The 22,845-nt window shown below is 39.3% G+C and overlaps 1 protein-coding gene across 3 annotated transcripts in view; it reads right to left on the bottom strand.

Moving 5' to 3' along the window:
- The window catches only part of AKAP6 (A-kinase anchoring protein 6), a 405,099-nt gene that overhangs the window by 188,046 nt on the left and 194,208 nt on the right, over positions 1–22,845 (bottom strand). For all 3 annotated transcript variants that reach the window (XM_073348987.2, XM_078853347.1, XM_078853346.1), the window contains exon 6: positions 935–1,031. In XM_073348987.2, the coding sequence (XP_073205088.1) occupies positions 935–1,031 (97 nt within the window). The remainder of the gene's footprint in view (positions 1–934; positions 1,032–22,845) is intronic.

Below are 22,845 nucleotides of genomic sequence, written 5' to 3'. Positions count from 1 at the left end.
AGCCAGATGTAATATTTCATCCCTCCCACTCCTTTGTATATTTTCTGTGCTTTAAATTATTATTTTCTAAACATACTGCAACATACACAATTTATCTCAGTGTACAGCTTTGAGACCTTTGCTGTGGCTTCTCTACCCCCCGGGAATTATACCAGTAACTCACTGATTTACTATAGCTTTTGCATTAAAGAAGTTCTGTCTGTAGCTCTCAAGAAATAGGTGTAGATTGTGAAACAACAGCTCTAATGACCAGAAAAATGTAAACAAAAGGACAACTGCAAATTAGATGAAAGGTATGCTAAGTGGGCCAAAATTAAGACACCAATACCCAGTAGTAAAGTATGATGATTAAAACCCTACTATTAAGCTAGTCATGCTAACGTCTAAAATAGTATATAATTATGCACCCAGATTTAAGTCCTTTTCAGAAATAGACAAGCATAATCAAAGGATATAACTATTTTTAAAGTATTTTGCTAATAAATTAAAACTGAAGTAAGAATTAGTTTACGTAAGTAACAAAAAAAAAAAAGAAAAAAGAAAAATAAGAACCCCCCCCACCTTTACCAATGCAATTACCTGTGCAGAATATATATATGAAACCCTAATTCATTATCTTAATGTTATTTCCATAGCACCTATATCAAAGAACATGTCAGTGTGAGGTTTTCAGTGATGTGATTTCAATTGAAACTCAGCTGAGCAGCAAGACCAAAATAAAATGAACAGACTATTTGAGGTAGTATTTCATTTTATAAGTATCACAGCATTGTAAGCAGTATATGAAACATTTATAAATCTTGAAGGTCAATCTGATAATGTAAATATTAATAATACATAAGGAAGTGAATATATGCAGTAATTTACAGCAATGCTTCTTCATTCTTTAATAGTCTGGAGACATAAAGACTTGCAATATTTCAGAAAGATTTACCTGATTTGTGAGATACAATAAGCTCAAGAAGTTGACATCCTTCTTCTACCACAGCTTCTTTTAAAGCACAGTGGCTATCTACATTCAACTTAAAACTCTGCAAGGAAAAAAATATGAGTATCAAATGTTGGAGAGGCAGCAAAACATAAAACCTGTACAAAATTACTTGCTACTTTTATCAAGACCCACAGCCCCATTTACAAAATAGCCAAACAAACTTGCAATATTAAAAGCTATTGATATTTTAGATCTGGGATAAAATATTTCCGTGAGAATAGCAAAGTGCATCTGTGTTGAAACAGCTGACAAATCTAGAAATTCATTAGGTTTTATGAAAAGTCACATCCTGTAGGCTGTATCTGGAGTAATAGTGTTCTATAAAACACACAGAGTTTATGCCATCACATCTGAGCGCTCTCTTTCATATTTCCTTTGAAATGTTGCTAATAATACTATTTATGAAACCATAAAAATGTACAACACTGAATATATTAGCCTTATGCCCACCCATACAAATCCATTAATATTGTGGTTCTGACTTAACTTCCATCTCCTTTTTCAAACAACAAATCATGCTGCATCAGGTACCTTCTTCCTTAATTGATAAAACAAATGTTTTTAATCTTTTGGGCATTAGTATCGTTAACTAGCATTATTATTATTTTACAATGAGTCTCTAATTATCACATTTGCTTTGAAGAAATTAATTACATTTTATTCTGCAAATTATACTATAAGCTGTTAACATAAAGATGATCTGGAAACAGGGGTTACCCTTTCATCAACAGGCATGATATGCCACTTTGATATCTCCATTAGGTAAGTGTGAACTATAATTTATAATTTCTTATCCAAACAGTTGAGAAAAAAAACAAAGGAAGAGGGAAATACTTGGAATGTTTAATCATAATTCATATGTGGCCCTCAGTCCCACAGGCAATTCTTATGGTCATCTGTGGGAGTTCTGCGTGAAGAGTGAGAACAATAAGTACATGGCCCTCTGGATGAAAGGGTCATTCTCCATCTGGGAATGAGTTTGTTTGTAGATGTTAGACTGAACTGTGCATGTGCCCAACTGTACTTCAGTTTCTCCACCAACTGCCCTGAATTGCTCCAAATCCTACTAATTAACTACCAGGCACCACAAAATATCTAAGCTTCCTTTCTGAGGGAAACAAAGAAAACATTTGCAAGTAGAATAGAGCAATTCCTTCCTGTCACCAAACTGTATTAAACCCAACTATAGCAATTTGAATTGTATCATGTGACAGGGAATAATGCAGTGTGGCCTTAGGATAAAGCATTGGTGGGCATTAGATACCTACAACTTGTACAACTGCAGGCGTCCTCAAGGCAGCGAGGGGGGCCCCGATATGGTGACTCAGTTACTTGTCCCTGGTGACAAACACAGTTGCAGTGGAGCCAGAACACACTCCACCTGTTCAGAGGATACAACTTTGCTCTACAAAATGGCGTCTTCCAAGTGGTGTGATCTTGCACACACTGAATGTGAGGTCATGCTGCGTGGAGGATGCCATTTTGTAGAGCAAAAGCAAGGGCACCAGAATTGGGCTTTGCAGGGGGCCTCCATGGGACAAATGCTGCCACTGGGAGAAAGCAAGGGAAAGGGGGGTTGGGAGGGAACGCACCAAAGCTATAATAAGAGGATCATTTTTATTTGATTTGTTGGGGTTTGGGGAATTTTGTTGATCAAGTGTGGTTACATAGAATTCTGCTCTCTCTCAGAAAACATCCTAACTGATGCATAGAATGCTCATTCATACAAACGGGACTTGAGCATTCAAATAGAGGACAAGGCTCCAGCTTCCAGAGATAGCGTATGTTTTAATTCTATGGGAAGTTGGAAGAATCTGTGTTGTTCCATTATGCCTGATTATTAGGGAACATGCAAACAAGCAAAAATGGAGGTCTGATACTATGCTTCATTTCTTAAAAGACCAATTTTTAAATTTATTTAAAAATATATAAATAATGGATTTACTTGTACAGTTGCAGAAAATTCATTCTATACTTAAAGAGTATGTGCTGCAGTTTTAGGAAAGATGCACACTATTGTTCATACACAACAGAGGTTGAATCCATGATTTAAGTATTAAACTCAGTTCATCTTTAACTCAGCTGCAATTGGTGCCGCTATAATATTCCTATAGTTGTTTTGTTTGACGGAGAAGAACTGTTGCCTGCATAGCAGCACAGTTTGAAGGAAAAGAGAGAAATTTAAAATTCTAAACATTAGCAGCAGCTTCATGAAAAAAAGTCTTGTGTTAAACCATTCTGCATTTAACAATGCTTTTATTCCCAGGAAAACTCAATCTAGTAACTCCCTAAAACTGAACAGGCATTAAGTGCCTAATAAAAAACCTGAAGGTATACTAAATAGGGTATGATACAAGTACATGAAATAATTGATAATAGATAGGAAACTCTTATTGTGTACAAATGTCGTGAATATTCTTTACTTATACAACTGTTGACCAATTAATTACAAATTAAGTACTATATAATTAGAGGGCAATACTGAATATATGATTATTTCAGTGTTAACACAAGTGTAGCTTGCATGGTAATTATTTTTGGATCTATAAAGTGTCATTGACCAGTAATTTGCAAAACTATGAAAATACCACAGTTACATAATATATGAAGTAAGGCTTACATAACTTAAATAACTAGCCCTGCCAAAAGAATGACTGGAAACCAGAGTGGATAGATTTAAATCAAAGTAATTTAAATCACCAATTTTAATTATGATTTAAATGAGCAAACAGGGAACTCTGATTTAAATAATCGACTTTAATCTTATTTTGTATGCAGAGTTTTTAGTTTTTTCCATAAAGAAAGCTTGATTCTGTAGTTGGTAACCACTAAAACATGTTGTTTTACAAGTAAATATAGATTGCATACTAAATTTAGTACATCTTTTTGCTATCCAAGAAGATACAGTATATTGATTAAATTTATTTAAGCAGTAATATAGCTTAATTTACATTTATTCCAACTCTTCATTTTTACTTTTTTATTATGTTAGAAAATGGTTAATCATGCATTTCTTAATTACTAGATGATTAAATTTTTACTCATGATTTGTGTCATTCTATTTGGAGGCACAAAACCAGCATTTTAATTTTATTAGTTAAATAAAACTACCTTAAATATACTGGATAAATAAGAAAAAAAGTTTATCAAAACTTTTAAAGTTTTGCACTTAGTTTTGCAAAAGTTTTAAGTTTTGCACTTAAAACTAACTGATTTATTAAAGAAAGGAAATATTATCTATACTTAGTGAATTGAACTGATTGGTCACCATGTCCTTCAAGACTGTAGAATTAACAGATTTTTATCCTCTCACACCTAGTTTTTGTTCATAAATTGGAAAAGAAAAACAAGGTTTCCTGCTTTTTCAGCTCCCAATTAGTTCCTCACATTTGAATGAACTAGTCATTGCCTGAACTAGTTGGATAAACTGAAAAGAAGAACATTCTCTCTGCACCTGTGAAAGAGGCTACTGCTGTCAAAAGCTGGTTTAGCACTTCAACAAACCCTGGTTCCAAGTGCTTAACCAATGACTTCCATCCGTTCATTGCGTCTACTTTCTTTAAAACTTTGACAGTAAACGTCAATGTTCATAAAAAATCTGACATTTTTGCTTTAAAAAAAAATACTTGATTTTTATCCACTCAGCTGGAAAGCATTTTTTAAAATGTATTCACCAGCTCTTCACAAAAGAGAGTTGCCATTTTAAACCCAAAGGTTGCATTCTCTATTTAGCATCCATGTAAACAGCCATTGCAAACTATTGGGATTTGAATTCTCCATTGCTAATACAGCTGGCTATACGAACTCATCCAGACACTAAGGCCTGCTGTTGAAATTAGCAAAGTATAGCTTTTCAGAAATTCTTTTGAATGATGTGTCCTTTAACCGGTAAAAATATTTTAATATTACTATTAAAATCCAGATAAGGAAAATTATTTTTTGCCTGGGAAATTGCTGGTTCCAGAGCACTACATGGGGAAACGTTCCATGAATCAGTTTGACGCAGACTAAACTGTGTGAATAGACTGAACCCCAGCCCATTCTAACAGCGCACAAACTCTGTCTTTGTGTTCAGACTCTCACCTCTCCCAGGTGTGTTACTGGGTTCTCAGAAACACCACCACAAATATATTTCAGACTGAATTTGGCTGTCCCTCCAGGACTTCCTCAGTCCAAGGACCCGGTTTCCTTCTCCCCAGAGAACTACTCCCACTTCCCTTGTTTTCAAGGTGGAATTATTGAGCAGCACCTGCCACAATGAGTCAGCAGAACAAAAGCAGCTTTATCGAGGGTTCTAACCCTTGCTAGCAGGATGAGTTCACAGAAATGCACTGTTGTATACCATTAGTTTTCTGGAAGCCATATTTTATAGGTACAATGGATTTTTATAACATCTTGTTGGTGGGTTTGAATAATTTTCTCTGTTGCCCTGAGGTTACTTTAATTTGTATTGTTTAGAACCACTCAGCTTTACTTTACTCTTACAGTCCAAATGTGAACAGTTCACAGGATATCCTATTATACAAAAGAAATATCTTCAAAATGTGGTATAAGTGTGTAGTGCTGGAATCTTCCTTCCAATAACCAGTTTGCCAAATAGCTGTTAAGGTCAGTTACAGAGCTTGCACATCCGTATGTGGTAGCTGTTTCTTCAAGATAAGTGACAATGAATGTCATGTACTGGATTTCATGTCCAAGGCCATAAAGCAGGACTGAATGTGCTCTGGTATTGGAAGTGCTGCATTCTCAGGGATAACTACATTAAACTACAGTTAAGATTAAAAACAAGAGAGAAAGAAACGTCTATGTGAATGTTGTGGTTTTCTCCAAAACACTATGCAAACCGTAGACTAAAAATTTTAAGATAAGGTTCCATTTTAAAGTTAACAACAAAAATGTATTACATGGGTATGAACACTCAAGCTCACCAGATACCCTTAACTATCACATTGTATCATTGCCCTGAGAATTGATTGACTCTGGAACAAAGGGACTGATCCCACTGGTATATAAAAATTAATGATAAAATTCCATTCACTTTTCTGGGATGAGAATCCAGCCCAATGTATGACACAAAAAACCACACAGGCTCAAGGCATCCCTGACCAAGAAAATTAAAAAAACAATGTTTAATCTTACACTGACATATCATTTAAACCAAACTATATCTGTGTACACCTTGCAGGCTCACTTGTCTACTATTTTTTTCCCAGGACACACACAATCCACTGAGAAATACATGTTTGGATATATCATGAATTAAAAAACACATAGTCCACACTGTTTTCAAAAGGTCTATGCACCTCCAAATACAAAATTATTGTTTGATAGCAAAGTGTAGTGAGACAAAGGGATGTATGTATGTATGTACATACTGTAGTATTCATTTGCTACATTCTACATATCAACAGTACAAATAACAGCTTTTACAAATTTAAGATGTCCACAGTCACAATCTAATCCTCAGGGAACCTCTGTCAGACAATTTCCCCACTTTTCTTCACATCCTCATTTTACAGAAGAGGACACAAACACGGAGAGGTTTTGACTTGCTAGAAAAGGGAGTGTGGTCCTCTGTGCCATGTTTTATTCATCTGGAAAGTAATGAAATTTCACATTCCACAGGTGAAATCTGAAAATATATGGGTTTTAGTATGTTTACAGCTACCTGCAGACGCCATTATCTTCACTGTACTGATTCAGAAGCATGGGAATCTAGTGGATTTGGCAACTGCATTAGACAAGAGATGTAGGGAATTATTTTCAAAGGTGCTGAGCTCCCACATCTCCAGTTGAAGTCAATGGGAGCTGCAGGTGTGGAAAATCAGGTTTAGATTCTACCACTTCTTGCACTGTCCTATAACTTTAGGCAAGTCACGAGATCTTGTGTCTCTCTTTCCTCATTTGTTAAATAGAGATTATGATATTTATCTATGTTTACAAGGGTGGTGTGAGGCTCCAATAAATATTTGTGAATTGTTATTACTCAGTGAAACAGATGGGAATAGAACAGGGGTCTCAAACACGTGGCCCACGGGCTGAGTTATTTGCTGTGGCCCGCTAAGCTCCCCGTGTCCCCCCCCAGAGTTATTTCCTGCAGCTCCCAAGCTCCCCTCCGCCCCCAGCGCGCCATGTCCCTGCTCCTCTGCCTACCTCCCGGTGCTTCCTGCCACTAAACAGCTGTTTGGCGGTGCCTACTGCTTTCCAGGAAGGAGGGGTGAGGAGCAGGGAGCCGCGCACTCAGAGGCGGTGGCGGGGCAGGGGCGGGGATTTGGGGAAGGGGTTGGAATAGGGTCAGGAAGGGAGCGGAGTTGGGGTGGGGACTTTGGGGAAGGGGTTGGAAGAAGCGGGGCAGGGGCGGGGCCTCATTGAAGGGGTGGAGTGGGGTCAGGGCCAGGGCAGCAGCAGGGGGAGGGGCTTTTGTACCATTATATGAAAAGGTGTCAGTGATGCGGCCCACGGGCCAATGTACTAGTTCTCATGTGGCCCGCGTGGTGATTTGAGTTTGAGATCCCTGGACTGGAACATGAAGTCTTTAGCCCCATATTCCTGTGCAGTTTCCTAGACACTGGGGATCTTTTGATGGGGAAAGTATGAGCAAGGAGCTTTTAAGGCAATTTGATGCAGACTCCCTGGTCTCTGTTCTAGAGACTTTGCAGGATATTTCTGCTTGATGTGGATTATAAAAAAAAAAATGTATGCTGGCCTGGCAATAATGTGTTGTTTAAGAAGCTTGTGTCAGGCCAGTGTATTGCCATATGGTTTCTTTAGAACACTACATTGTTTAAAATTCACATGAAAATTGGTTTGATTACCAATTATTTATCTCTTCTACCCTCCAGTGCATTACTCCTTACCAGAGAAGAGTAAAACAAATGTGGAGTTCCTAGGTCAAACTGTTCAGAAGTTATATTTTTCAAATATAACACAATCAAACTGGAAAATATCCAAGAAGTGAGAGAATCTCATTTTTTGAACTTTCCCCATCTTTCCAAATGTCTGGTCCAATTTTGTCTGTGACTGTGTAGACTAGCATTTCACCATTATAAATGCATGTAACATATGTATTGCTGATCTCACCTTCAGCTGTATCACAATCATATTTTTCACAAGTCATGTATATCTGTGGTTATCAACCAGAGGTACACATACCCCTGGAAGTACACAGAGGTCTTCCAGGGGGTACATTAACTCATCTAGATATTTGCCTCGTTTTACCACAGGCTACATAAAAAGCACTAGCAAAAACAGTACAAACTAAAATTTCATACAATGATTTGTTTATAATGCTCTATATACTGCATGCTGAAAGGTAAGAACAATATTAATATTACAATTGATTTATTTTATAATTACATGGTAAAAATGAGAAAGTAAGCCATTTTTCTGTAATAGTGTGCTGTGACACTTTTGTATTTTTATTTCTGATTTTGTAAGCAAGTAGTTTCTAAGTGAGGTGAAACTTGGGGAATACGCAAGACAAATCTGGCTCCGGCAAGGGGTACAGTAGTCTGGAAAGGTTGAGAGCCACTGACATATATAAAAACAGCTGTGGACTTGCTGTTGTAGGGATTATCGATTACTGTTACCAATCTTTCTTGTTTATTTGTGTGCTGTAGTTATAGTAATTAACATTTGTAACAAATAAATATTTTACATTGTTGAAGTTCCAAAACTGGCACCCCACTACATCAAATTGACAATTTGCTTTGCCGCTCTTTCTATTTATACCTACCTGTGAGTGTGGGGCCCCTTCTGTTTGAGGCCAATATGCTAGTACAAGTTTAATTTTTGCTGAATTTCATGCATTTTCACAGCATTTGTGTCTTACAAAATATATCAGTAAAATCTGAATTTTGCACAACTACAAAATTGCAAATCAAACGCAAGAAGTTTTGGCCCATCTTTATTCATCATATTTTACATCTTCAGTTTAACATTATTACTGGTTAATAGGTGCACCTGAAAATCAAGCTGTATTGTAATATCTGGTGCGTTATGTTAAATGAATCTTTTCTAGGGCAGCAAGTCTTTTTTCCCCCTTCCTAATGAAGAATATCTCATCTTTTCCAATTTTCCTATCAAACGCATCCACATCATCTTGAAACAGCGCCACATCCAGCTGCATCTATACTCAGCTTCAATTACATGAAATTACCCAACCTACTCTTAGGTCCTTTAGGTGCTCTTTTCCTATGTGAGGCACATGCATGGTGCATCTCTTGTGAAGTGCATGATTACAAACTATTCAGCACAGCCTGTTTTAAGTAAACAGTAAATTAAATATTGTCAGTTCTTGTTCAAACTTGCTCTTATGAAGGAACTTCTAGAATGGGTTTCATAAAAGTCTAGATTTAAGAAAGGGCTGGGCATAGAGGAATAGCTTTTTTAAAGAACGTTCTCTTGGCTCACCAGTTTGTATCTCTAGCTTTTTTCTTTTTAAATCTACTATATCATTGTTTGTTTTAGGTTTGATTCAGGATTTGGACATCCTGTTTAGGTGCCATTATTTGAAAACTGGACTCTACGGAATAGTGAAATCTTGCGCTTAGGCTACATATGAAGAAATGTTAGGATAGTGGTAATTTTTGCCACAATTTTTCATAAATGACAGTTTCTTCTTCAACAGATGCTCAACAATATTTTTTCCTTCACAGAATCTCAAAAAGAATTGTCGCCTTTCAAATCAGCTGCCATTATCTTTTGTATTCAATGAAACTGAAGCCATATATTGCCTTTAGCACAGGTGGCCTCTGCCTTCGCCAGTTCCTCGGTGTTTCTCTCTAGCTCCTAACAGTATTGGGCTATCATTTTCCCCAATAGCAACTTGCTTTTATGGTTACTGGGAACAATAGGAGACAGTGAACATTTTGTGAGAGGGCACACTTAACTGAGGGCAACCTCTGGTCATAAGCCTGTTGAGAACAATGGGAAATGGTAGCCATTTTGAGAGAAGACAGTTCTTTTAGAGTTTCTCTGGAGAAGAGTTCATGCACTGCCCTGTGCTGAAAGATAAACATTGGGGAAAAAAACGAATCCTGAATATTTCTTTGTCCCGTAATACCATAATAAAAAGGAATTAAAATGTAATGTGCCTCTAAAATTAGTTTAAGCTAATTTGGGACCCCAAGCACTTGAATGCTTTCATCATAATATGCAGTGTTGTTGTACCCACATTGGTCCCAGAATATTAGAGAGGCCAGGTGGATGAGAAAATATCTTTTATTGGAGAGAGATAAGCTCTCAGCTCTCAAGCTTCATAATAATAATCACATGGTTATTGCATAGTGTTGCTGCAGGACAGAAATAAGGTTGTTTGAGTGCCCTAACAATGCCTCCTGTGTCTTAACATGTCAGGATTTCTTTTAAATTTAATATTAATTCTGAATAATCTGGGTTCATAATTCTTTGTTATGTGATAATTACAACATCCTTGAAATGTTTTATCTTACATTACTCACACATACTCTCAACCATAACTCAATTTTAACATGGTTTTGTCTGGAAATTGATATTGCACCTAGCACACCTGGAAAGTTACATACAAACTGGTGGGAGTTTAATGAAGAACAAAAAAATATGATTAAAAGGTTTAAAGGGCAGAGGAAAGATTCCAAGAACTAAACAAGATTAGCTAAATGATGATTAAGGGGAAGAAGGAATGTAAATGTCCATTTGTATTTCACAAGGAAGAACATCAAGGAGAGAGAAAACTTATTTAGCATGGGTAAGTATAAGAGGGTGTAATAGCTAGGACTAATGGAATTAAATTAAGAAAATCTAAGCTAAACATCAGGGAAGTTTCTCTGACAGTGAGATCTACTAGATTGTGTAATAATCTCCTAATGAAAACAGTGAAAGCTCCATCCCCGGAGACATTAAAAACTAGACTGCAGAAAGCGCTGGAGAATATACTATTTGGAACAATCCTAAACTGAAGCCAGGGGGACTAGATGATCTTATAGATAGACTCATAGAAATAAGAGATGAAAACTATTTTATGCATGCCCCATCAAGCAAATTGAGCTTACTAGCCTCAAAATCTTAGGATACAGAATACTAATTTTATATTTTTGGATGTTAGACATGAAAAAATATTAGATCATCCAGCTTCCCTTTCCTAATTCAGAAGAGATCCCTACCGCATATTTTCTAGTCCATCTCCATTCTAAACATCCCACATGACGTAATTTCAACCTCTTCCTTTGGAAAACTATTATACAATCTAATATGACTCATTGTCATATTTTCTTGACATTCTGCCTACTTTTACCCTTTCCCAATTTCATTGCATTACCTGAGCACTACACCTAATGTGTCTCTCTCTTTGTTTAAGTCCTCCCACTATTAGTAAACTGTTATGTTTTCCCTTGGTCACCTCTTAGTTTTACCCAGATAGCTATTTTGAACTTTCCTCGTAAGTCAAATCTTTCATGGCTCCTGATTACAGAGATGAGAAACAAAAATACTCTCTCCATTTTATCAGTATCTTTTGGCAATGTGGTACCAAGATTTGAATGCATAATTTCAAGCTGTATAGGGAGAGGGATGATTATGTCTCTACTCTGTCATGGAATGCCATTGCATATGCAGGTCAAAATTATAATGGCTTTTTTTCTACAAAAATTTCATATTGTAAACTCATGTCAAATTTGCTGTTATCTCTAATCTCTTCCGGTTTTACATCTTACAATATTTCTTTTTGCTATTGAGTATGTGCATTTTAGATTGCCCACCGCAAGTATAGGTTTACAGTTTCCTAAACTTATTCTCAGTTTATTTTCTGCTTGTGATTCTAATCTCTCCAGGTTCAAAGGTGTTATTTCTTTGTACTGACTGGTGTTCACAACTCCTGCCAATTTAGCATCACCTGCAAATTTCAAAATCTTGTTGCTTATTTCCTTTTCCAGATAATTAGTGAAGATGTTGAAGATTAACACTGATCTCATCAGATCCTGGACGCTTTGCCTGAAATCTATAAGTTGCTGTTTATTATTCCACTCTGTTTATGGTCTTTTAGCCAGTTTTCGTCCACATGACAATGTTTCTATCCAAGCCAATTTGCATTCATTTTTCAAGTACGATTTCATGAGACACAGCATCAAACTGCTTTATCTAAATTTAAATCCTTTTACCAACTATTATGGTTCCAGGATAATGCTGTACTTTGACACCACTCTGTCTCGTCCATGAGGCCCATACCTGCACTTCTGTCAGCCCCTCACTTTTGGGCTGGATCACCACAGTACAGCCCTCCCTGTTTCCCAGAACAATATTACCTCCAGCACATCTGTCTGGGTTTGGCCCCTGCTGTATATTTTTCTCCAGGAGCTTGTGACCCAGTATGAAATTGCAGTAAGAAAGGACAGCTTTTTCAAAACATGTGTGATCTGTTTATCCAAAGAAACATCACAAATACGGAGATGAGTTAAAATACCATTTAAATGCATATTAATTTACCTAAACCTGGGCCTTTCTTTGCCTCTTTTAGGGAGGCTCACATCATTGGAGTGAGGCCTCCCTGAAATCTTTATCTCTCAATCTGATTCTCTGGGCAGTGTCTCTCCCGCATAATTCACAGTTTATAAATTCCAAATATCCTTTTTTCAAAGTTCCTGTGTCTGACTTGGGACCCCACACCAGGTCCAAACTGGCGTATGCATTTCTCTAGAAAAGACAGTGGATTCAGGTATTGTTCCTTTGAGCACGAGGTGGCAACCCTGCTGCGGTCCTGGAGAGCTGGGAAAAGCTCAAGCTGGACTTAACTCTTTGGATTCCATAGACTCAGACACATAACTTCTAGTGCCACAGATATATGTGTATGTGTGTGTGTACATGTATATCAAACATTTACAAACATTAATGCAGACTATGATAGATATTGCCATCACATGCAACATCTTGGAGACTATATTATAACTAATCTATGAATGTTTCATGTGTGACTGTGTTCTGTTCCATGTGGGAGGGTTACCACAGCTCCTCCAGGAACTAAACACAGTGAGTGATGATTAAGGCGAGTCACTGACACTGAACAACTCCAGAGAAATTCCACCCCCTGCGATTGATTGCATATATTGGTTCAAACTGGATTTTCCAGAGACTAGGAGACAAAGAAAGGGCTTTTGGTATAAAAGGATGAGCTTGAACTGACACACAGCCTTCTTTCTGCTCCAGCAAATAGACAGGACCTTCTGTCCAAGGAGGGCCCCAACTGTTGTAGAAGGATTGGAAAGACATTGGCTTACTAGGGCCCCCTAAAACTGATGTGTGGTCTTTGGCAAGCTTTTAGCACATATTTTGGAACTTTTACTGTTTTTTATATAATGTTTTTAACTTTAAGCATAAATGTGCTTGCTCAGAAAGAGCTGTGTGGTGACTTGTAACTGCTGGCAGTACACTGTTCATAGTCCTCAGAGAAAAAGCAAAGCATAGGTGCTAGCCTTTAGGCAGACTGGCTTGCTGGGGGTATCACGGTGAATGGCAGGGGCTGTGCAGCCTTAAAACATCCCTGTTAGAAGGGAGTGAGACAAGGGTCCCTGTCCAGACAGGTGACAGCTGGAGATATGAGACCTGGCTGGAAACTCCTGGAGAGGACCACGGTGGGTAGAGGGCAGATGCAGGTGCAGCTACCCTGAAACTGAGACACAGAAAATTCTCACGTTCTTCACACCAACTCGCCCCAATTATGCAAACATATATGTGAATAACTACTCATGCAAATAGCTTCAGCTTGAGACCTAATTTTGTCATTCTATCCAAAAAGAAAAAAAAACCCAGCAATCAAGTTTGTGTGACAATACTTATTCTTTATAAGTCCTTGCTGCTTGTTGCTGATAGTATTATTACTTTCTAGTGTTTTTCTTAAACTTTTCATCATTAGGGATGTAATTTAGGTTTAAAATTTGGTAACTACCAAGATCATTCTTTCTTTATCTGAAAATAAGTCCTACATTTTAACTTTTCTCTAGTCTCTCATTTCCACCCCAATATTTAATTTTTTCAGAAAAGTGTCAGCAATACAGAAAGTTAGCTATTTTCCTTTATACTCTAGCCTAGAACACAATATCTGGACCAGTTGCTTTGCATATTTTCAAATTTGTAAGTACCCCAGACAATTTTGAGTCATCATTAATTTTCATTTCAGGCCTGACTCTCAGCCCATACAAAAATCACTGGATGAACTCCCATTGACTTACTGAGAATTGGATCAGAACCTTAATATCATCTTGATTTTGAAAGGTGTTGAGCACTTGCAGTATTCATTGAACTAAGTGGGAACAGAGGTTGTTTATACCTTCTGAAAATAAGTCCATAAAGGACATACTTTCTTTTTGGTTCTTTTCCCATTGGTATACTTTTACAAAAACTTTTCTTAATTCCTTTGGCTAGCAAGAAATCATTTGGCATCTGTGCTGCCTGTTTCTCTTTCCTGTAAGCCCAAATTGCAAGGGCCAGATTTATTGCCTGAATTCCACTGGTGGAACACGGGTTATAGAAAGTCAGGCTGCAAAAGAGGGAGAAGAGAGACAGTAGGGGGCTTTGGCAAAGACCAGAACGGACACAGAGTCTGGGAGGTGATGGGGCCAACCTGGCTGAGAGATGTGCTGATTCAGTGCATCTCCCTGGCAGTCACTGCCAGCAACACTACATGGAGTTCAGACTAGAATTTAAAGCGGTTTTCCCTAGGCAGACTTCTAAACTGCCATTCAGCATAGCTGTCCCAACAATAGCAAAATTTGCAATATATTGCCAAATGGCCAAGAGAATGGTCATAATTTCCAACTATCTGGCACCTTTATCTATAGCTCTGGCATCTGGAAGGCATTGTAACATCCTTTTTTCTTTAGCTGGGACACAGATATCTAGTCCCAGTTTCCTTATTATGTAGTTACCATTCAGTATCATTTGCTGCTTCTTTCTTGCTACCATCTCTTTTGCTCTGAGGGGAGGATTTTCAAAGGCCCATAAGGCAGGTTTAGATGCCCAATTCCCAATGACTTTCAATGGAATTGGATGCCCAACTACCCTTTCTGCCTTTGAAAATGACCCTAGATCATTGGTTGGCTACTGTCTGCCCTAGGACTATTCTTGGTCTTCTGATGATACTCCTCCGTCCTCTCTCCAAGGGCAGAATATCTATTGCTAGCAACAAGGATGACACATTCTCTTATCACTTTTTTTTTGCATCTCCATAACCATCTATGCCATGTATTGTTTCAATTTATTCTGATGACCTTCTTTTGCCCTATACCCAATATTTTTTCCCTTCCATCTCCCAGTGATGTCAAAAGCCGCTAGAGCTCCTGTACAGTTCCACCTGAGGTATATAGTAGTTGTCCCCTGGGGCTCATTTAGGGAAAGAAACTTTATGATTTCCACATTGGATTATCCTCACTCTGCCAGTGCCCACTGTTTTCTGGAGACATGTTCAAGAGAGATTATCCCTAACCTGCAATTTACCTCCCTTCAGATCTGCTCAGAAAATTTGAGCCAAGTTGTAGAAATGGAGACTTGTCAGGCTGTGCTATCGCAATATTTCTCCAGACTGTCGTATGTCACACAACGTGTTTGCAAGTGCACCCCATTCATGGGGAGAAATGGTATTCCAAAAGGGCCATTTTAACCACTACTGATTGCTAGTTTGTACTGTCCTGACACCAGCAGAAAAGGCCAGTTCAGGTGAAAAGGTTTTTCTATCCCAGAGGCAAATATCTGATGCACAACAGGCTCTGTAGATGTGGAGTCACTAAGGTGATAAACAGCCATATGTATATTACTCACATGTACTTTTGCTAATCTACAGATCCCAACGCACACATTAGCACTTAATAATACGATGTGGTTTTAGAACAATCCCTGAAGGATGTTAGTTCTATTAAAATTCTTTGAGAGCTTGGAGGTTGGATATAATCTGCTTCCACATGTCTTATGCAATTAAAAGGTGAAATGAAATGCCTCCTTAACAAAATAAATGTAATAAACTGTTTGTGATCCCAAATTATTAACTGAATGCATGTGTGGAATTAGAAATGACAAATAAACACATAATAAAACGTGAACAGAAAGGTTTTTACCAGCCAAGACCTCAGTTCATGCCCCAAAGTTTACATAGTTCTACTGCAACAGTGGTGACATTACTAACACCAGAAACAGGGCAGGAGCTGCCTTGCTTAAACTGTTTTAGGTGTGAGTGATGTCATCCATCTCCTGTAAGAGAAAAAACACTGAATGCTAAAGGGCTTGACCTCAAGACTTGGCAGGTAAGGAATAGAAGAACAGATTTTAAATGTTTTTAAAATGTAATTATTTGTAATCTGTGTCCCTATACATCTACTCTGTCAATGTTTTGGGATCTCAAAGAGACTGTTTTTTAAAATGCATTTTGGTTCACTTTACAAGACAGCTTATATCTACATTGTTCATATCAATATGGTGGTATTCTGTCCAAAAGACAGAATAAATACATTTAGAAATATACATTAAAAATTACAGATCATTACGGACCACAAGAGCATTTTGCAGTTTACTGAGAAAATAATAATTTTTTTTCCAAATCAGTGTTTTTCAGACATGTTAAAATCACCAGCTCATACTGAGGATTAAGGAATATAAAGAGAAGTATAAAGTTACCAGTGTGGGAACAACTATATTAAAACTTGTATCAAGCCTCTGAATAGAGCTGACTGGAAAAATCTGGATAATCAGATATCTGATGATTTGGAAAAAATCAAACCATTTTGTGGAGACTCTTCGATTTCAATGAAACTGGGGCAAGGTTTTATCTGTTACCTTACCTGACTGCAGGAGTGCTGGAACAATTTGTATAGTGGGGGTGCTGAGAGCCAGTGAACCAAACCACAAACCCTGTATATGATGGAAATCACTTCACGCCAGGGGTGTTGCCACACCCCTAGTTTCAGCACCTAAGCCTGACTGGGCTTCCAGTTTGGGGTTTGAGCTGCCCTGGAGTCAGGGAGGAAGCTAGAGGTTTGGAGGGAGATGGAGGAAGCTAGAGGTTTGTAGCTTCCTCCATCTACCAAGCACTGGGATTCTATCTGCTTTCACAGACAGAATTTTTTAATTTTAATCCTGAATAGCAACGATTCTGAATTGTTCGATAAAGGTCATAATGTTGACATAATGTATTTAGACTTTTGTAAGGTGTTTGACTTGGTACCGCACAACATTTTGATTAAAAAACTAAAACAATATAAAATTAACATGAGACACATGAAATGGATTGAAGGCTGGCTAATTGATAGGACTCAAAACATAACTGTAAATGGGGAAGTGGATGTGTTTCAGGTGCAGTCCCTGAGAGATCAGTTTTCTGCTCTATCAATGACCTGGAAGAAACCATAAAATCATCACTAATAAAGTTTATAGGTGACACAAAAAATCAAGGGAGTATAAATAATGAAAATAACAGGTCACTGATTTGGAGTAATCTAGATCACTTGGTAAACTGGGTGCAAGCAAACAATATGCATTTTATTACAGCTAAATGTAAATGTATACATCCAGGAACAAAGAGTATGGGGAGGGGCTCTACCCTGGGAAGAAGTAATTCTGAAAAAGATTTGGGGGTTGTGATGAATAATCAGCTGAAAATGTGACTCAGTGACCAAACAGCTAATACAATCTTGGAGCTATAAAACCAAATTTTGAAATACAAAAATCCTCTGTGAAATGGAATTACCTTTTTCCACCCAGCTTTACCTTTGAGCATGCCCAGTGGGATTTAGATGTTTCCAGGACTCTGAGCAGACTGAATTTGTGTGTGTTTAATATAAGTTCTGGGCCTCCTCTGCCAACAAACCTATGTCCTATACATTACAAGGAACATATCATATTCTCCAATTCCTTATATAAGGGGAAATTATATTTTAACGACCTTATCACTCTCCCTACAAAAGCAATACACTTTATCCTGAAGCCACTCCTGAATATATAGAATGACACACAGCAGTGTCATAAGGCAGTCTCCATGTGGAGCATCCTCCAACAGCAGGCTGCAGCAGAACAGGTGAATCCTGCCTCAGTTTCCCTACTTGTCCGGCCATGAAAAGAACATAGTCTCTTAGTGTCCAATACAATGCCTGCTTCTTAGCATAATTTATTCATATGCACCTGTGCAGTGGTTCCTCAAAACTCTTGTAAAACCCTTCTCCAATTCCCACAACAAACATATAAGTACAGCAGTTTTCTGTTCCCCTCTGCAGGAACATCACTTCTCGGTCACCCACCTGAGAGTCTACCAGCACTCCATTCTCAATTCCTTTGCCCTTGCTTCAGTGTCCCACTCTCCAGACCTCTGCCTGTGAATGACCAAACTCATGACTCTTCCACCAGAGCTCCCAAGTCAGATCTCCCATGAGAAGGCTCTGCAACAGGTTCTACTCCCCAGTTCTCCCTGAGAATCATATCTTGCTCAGGGAATGTCCCTCAGGGACCAACCACTTGTTCCTGGACTCTTCTTGCGGACCTCTGCCCAGATCTTCACCCAGAGAGCTCCCTATCTCCTTCAGTGTTCCACTCCCCAGGTCTCCTTGTCTGTCACTCCTATGCCTGCAACTGGAGATCCACCTTGCAACAACAGTCCTCTTGCTTCTGGGCTCGGCTTCCCCTGACCAAACTGGAGCTTTCCTTTTTCCTAGGGGCCCCTGTCCAAACCTTGTGCTCTTCAGGATTCCCCAGCTTTGGTCAGTTCAAACCACCCCCACCCCCAGAATCCCTCACCAGCTCTCTGTTCTATCTCCAGCAGCTCTCCCCTGCTGCTTCCTGACTCCTCTGGTCCCAGGCAGTTCTCACCTGGCCCTTACAGAGTCTCCCAAGCAGCTCTGACCTGCCCCTTTTCCTGACTAAATCCTCAGTCAGTTCTCAGGCATACTCCTTTCCTGTGTCTTTATATGGCTTTGGTGCCTTCTCTTAACCGCCGTTGGGAGGCACATGAGGAGGCACAGGTGCACTGGCTTGCACTACCTCTTCACGGGGCCAGTCACCCTGTAAACTAGTAAAACAACGGATTGATTCAAAACACAATTTTCAAGAAGAAAATTATAACTAACCCATGGAATTATTTCTGATAGATAAAACATTTTCAGTACTTGCAAATATCTATAGACAGAACCTAGAATACTTCAAAAACCTCAAAAGTAGACTTTGCACTTTATAACAGATTCTCCTCTTTTCTTCAGTCTGAGCAGGGGGTCTAAAAGAGGTTGATCTATGGATAGGTCTCGTCTGAAATTCAGATTACTCAACTGGTCTAATCAGTCTGTTCTCTGGTCCAGCTCCCCCCTTCCAGGCAGGTCTGATGTACGCTGGATCCTCCAAAGACAGCCCCCAGCTCTAGTGTGGTATAGTGATTCTCCTTGTAGCATATAAGGCAGTAACAGTCAATGTCAAAGCCACCTTACAGGAGGTTTGGTATTTTCAGCTCTGGAAGGAGCAGGTCTAGAAAAAAATGATTGCTCTTGGGAGCTTTGTAACTCCTGAACCTAGTGGGAATTTAGCGAAGAAGTTAATGTGATGCTGTTCCCCTTCACAATGTAAAATACCCTGAGGTAAGCACTGGAAGCCACAACAGTGAAGAGACCATTTTCCTTCACAGAGCTCACAAGACTCTCACAGTTTCTATAGCATCAATTGGTAGGGTTGGGAGAGCAAATTCTCCCACCAGAACATATGAAAAACTTCAATTCCAATTCCTGTTCTCTACACACATATAATGCACGCAGGAAGCTAGTTTAGATCTTTTACAAATCTGTCCTTCAAGTGTAATAGTTCTAAGTTGGTCAATAAAGTTACCATCATCTGTGAATCACAAAGTACCCACCTGGACTTCCTTAGGAAATATTTAACTTTTATTTAATTACAGAAATAAGATTCATAGGAGCTAGATACCAAAACAACAGTCTAACCACCTTAGAAATCACTACTTTTCTCACTAGCAGCAATTCTACAATGCTCTATTCCAATTGGTGTATTAGCCTGTAAGTTATAGTCCAGAGACAATGTAGTATTTTTTCTGTTCTCAGGCACTTCGAGCCAAGGAATACAGAAACTCACATAGAGATCATTAACAGGTTTCATATGAAGAAAAGGAGTACTTGTGGCACCTTAGAGACTAACAAATTTATTTGAGTATAAGCTTTCGTGAGCTACAGCTCACTTCATCGGATGCATGCAGTGGAAAATACAGTGGGGAGATTTATATACACAGAGAACATGAAACAATGGGTGTTACCATACACACTGTAAGGAGAGTGATCACTTAAGATGAGCTAATACAAGCAGGAGAGCGGGGGGGAGAAAACCTTTTGTAGTGATAATCAAGGTGGGCCATTTCCAGCAGTTGACAAGAGCTTCTGAGGAACAGTGTGTGTGTGTGGGGGAAATAAACATGGGGAAATAGTTTTACTTTGTGTGAAGACCCATCCACTCCCAGTCTCTATTCAAGCCTAAGTTAATTGTATCCAGTTTGGAAATTAATTCCAATTCAGCAGTCTCTCATTGGAGTCTGTTTTTGAAGTTTTTTTTGTTGAAGAATGGTCACTTTTAGGTCTCTAATCGAGTGACCAGAGAGATTGAAGTGTTCTCTGACTGGTTTTTGAATGTTACAATTCTTGACGTCTGATCTGTGTCCAATTTATTCTTTTACGTAGAGACTGTCCAGTTTGACCAATGTACATGGCAGAAGGGCATTGCTGGCACATGATGGCATATATCACATTGGTGGATGTGCAGGTGAACGAGCCTCTGATAGTGTGGCTGATGTGATTAGGCCCTATGATGATGGAATAGATATGTGGACACAATTGGCAACGGGCTTTGTTGCAAGGATAGGTTCCTGGGTTAGTGGTTCTGTTGTGCGGGGTGTGGTTGCTGGTGAGTATGTGCTTCAGGTTCGGGGGCTGTCTGTAAGCAAGGACTGGCCTGTCTCCCAAGATCTGTGAGAGTGATGGTCGTTCTTCAGGATAGGTTGTAGATCCTTGATGATGCGCTGGAGAGGTTTTAGTTGGGGGCTGAAGGTGATGACTAGTGGCATTCTGTTATTTTCTTTGTTGGGCCTGTCCTGTAGTGACTTCTGGGTACTCTTCTGGCTCTGTCAATCTGATTCTTCACTTCAGCAGGTGGGTATTGTAGTTGTAAGAATGCTTAATAGAGATCTTGTAGGTGTTTGTCTCTGTCTGAGGGGTTGGAGCAAATGCGGTTGTATCGTAGAGCTTGGCTGTAGACAATGGATCGTGTGGTGTGATCTGGGTGAAAGCTGGAGGCATGTAGGTAGGCATAGCGGTCAGTAGGTTTCCGGCATAGGGTGGTTGTTATGTGACCATCGCTTATTAGCACCGTAGTGTACAGGAAGTGGATCTCTTGTGTGGACTGGTCCAGGCTGAGGTTGATGGTGGGATGGAAATTGTTGAAATCATGGTGGAATTCCTCAAGGGCTTCTTTTCCATGGGTCCAGATGATGAAGATGTCATCAATGTAGTGCAAGCAGAGTAAGGGCATTAGGGGATGAGAGCTGAGGAAGCATTGTTCTAAGTCAGCCATAAAAATGTTGGTATACTGTGGGGCCATGCGGGTACCCATAGCATTGCAACTGATTTGAAGGTATACATTGTCCCCAAATGTGAAATAGTTATGGGTGAGGACAAAGTCACAAAGTTCAGCCACCAGGTTTTCCGTGACATTATCGGGGATACTGTTCCTGATGGCTTGTAGTCCATGTTTGTGTGGAATGTTGGTGTAGAGGGCTTCCACATCCATAGTGGCCAGGATGGTGTTTTCAGGAAGATCATGGATGGATTGTAGTTTCCTCAGGAAGTCAGTGGTGTCTCGAAGATAGCTGGGAGTGCTGGTAACCTGAGGAGGGAGTCTACCTAGCCAGACAATCCTGCTGTCAGGGTGCCAATGCCTGAGATGATGGGGCATCCAGGATTTCCAGGTTTATGGATCTTGGGTAGCAGATAGAATACCCCAGGTCGGGGTTCCAGGGGTGTGTCTGTGCGGATTTGTTCTTGTGCTTTTTCAGGGAGTTTCTTGAGAAAATGATTTAGTTTCTTTTGGTAACCCTCAGTGGGAGCAGAGGGTAATGGCTTGTAGAAATCGTGTTGGAGAGCTGCCTAGCAGCCTCTTGTTCATATTCCGACCTATTCATGATGACGACAGCACCTCCTTTGTCAGCCTTTTTGATGATGATGTCAGAGTTGTTTCTGAGGCTGTGGATGGCATTGTGTTCTGCATGGCTGAGATTATGGGGCAAGTGATGCTGCTTTTCCACAATTTCAGCCCGTGCACGTCGGCGGAAGCACTCTATGTAGAAGTCCAATCTGTTGTTTCGACTTTCAGGAGGAGTCCACCCAGAATCCTTCTTTTTGTAGTGTTCGTAGGAAGGTCTCTGTGGATTAGTATGTTGTTCAGAGGTGTGTTGGATATATTCCTTGAGTTGGAGCCGTCGAAAATAGGATTCTAGGTCACCACAGAACTGTATCATGTTCGTGGGGGGGGAGAGGCAGGAGAGGCCCTGAGATAGGACAGATTCTTCTGCTGGGTAAGAGTATAGTTGGATAGATTAACAATATTCCTGGGTGGGTTAAGGGAACCACTGTTGTGGCCCCTTGTGGCACGTAGTAGTTGGGTTTCATATGGTATGCAATAGACACAAACACCACTACATATGCATCCCCCTGTTGTTTCAGTGAGGATTTATTTCTTTTACTTTACTTTTTCCACAGTTAAGTCCCGCATGGTTGACGGCATTATTTAGAATCCTAGATTTGTAGTTTATATAACTGATTAGTATACTCTGTGGATTATCTTCTGCATAAAATGACACGTTTATGGAC

Source organism: Lepidochelys kempii, chromosome 6 (genome assembly GCF_965140285.1).
Source record: "Lepidochelys kempii isolate rLepKem1 chromosome 6, rLepKem1.hap1, whole genome shotgun sequence".
NCBI classification, from domain to species: Eukaryota; Metazoa; Chordata; order Testudines; family Cheloniidae; genus Lepidochelys; species Lepidochelys kempii.
The sequence above is the reverse complement of the archived record's forward strand: the minus strand, read 5'-3'. Positions and strand labels throughout refer to the sequence as shown.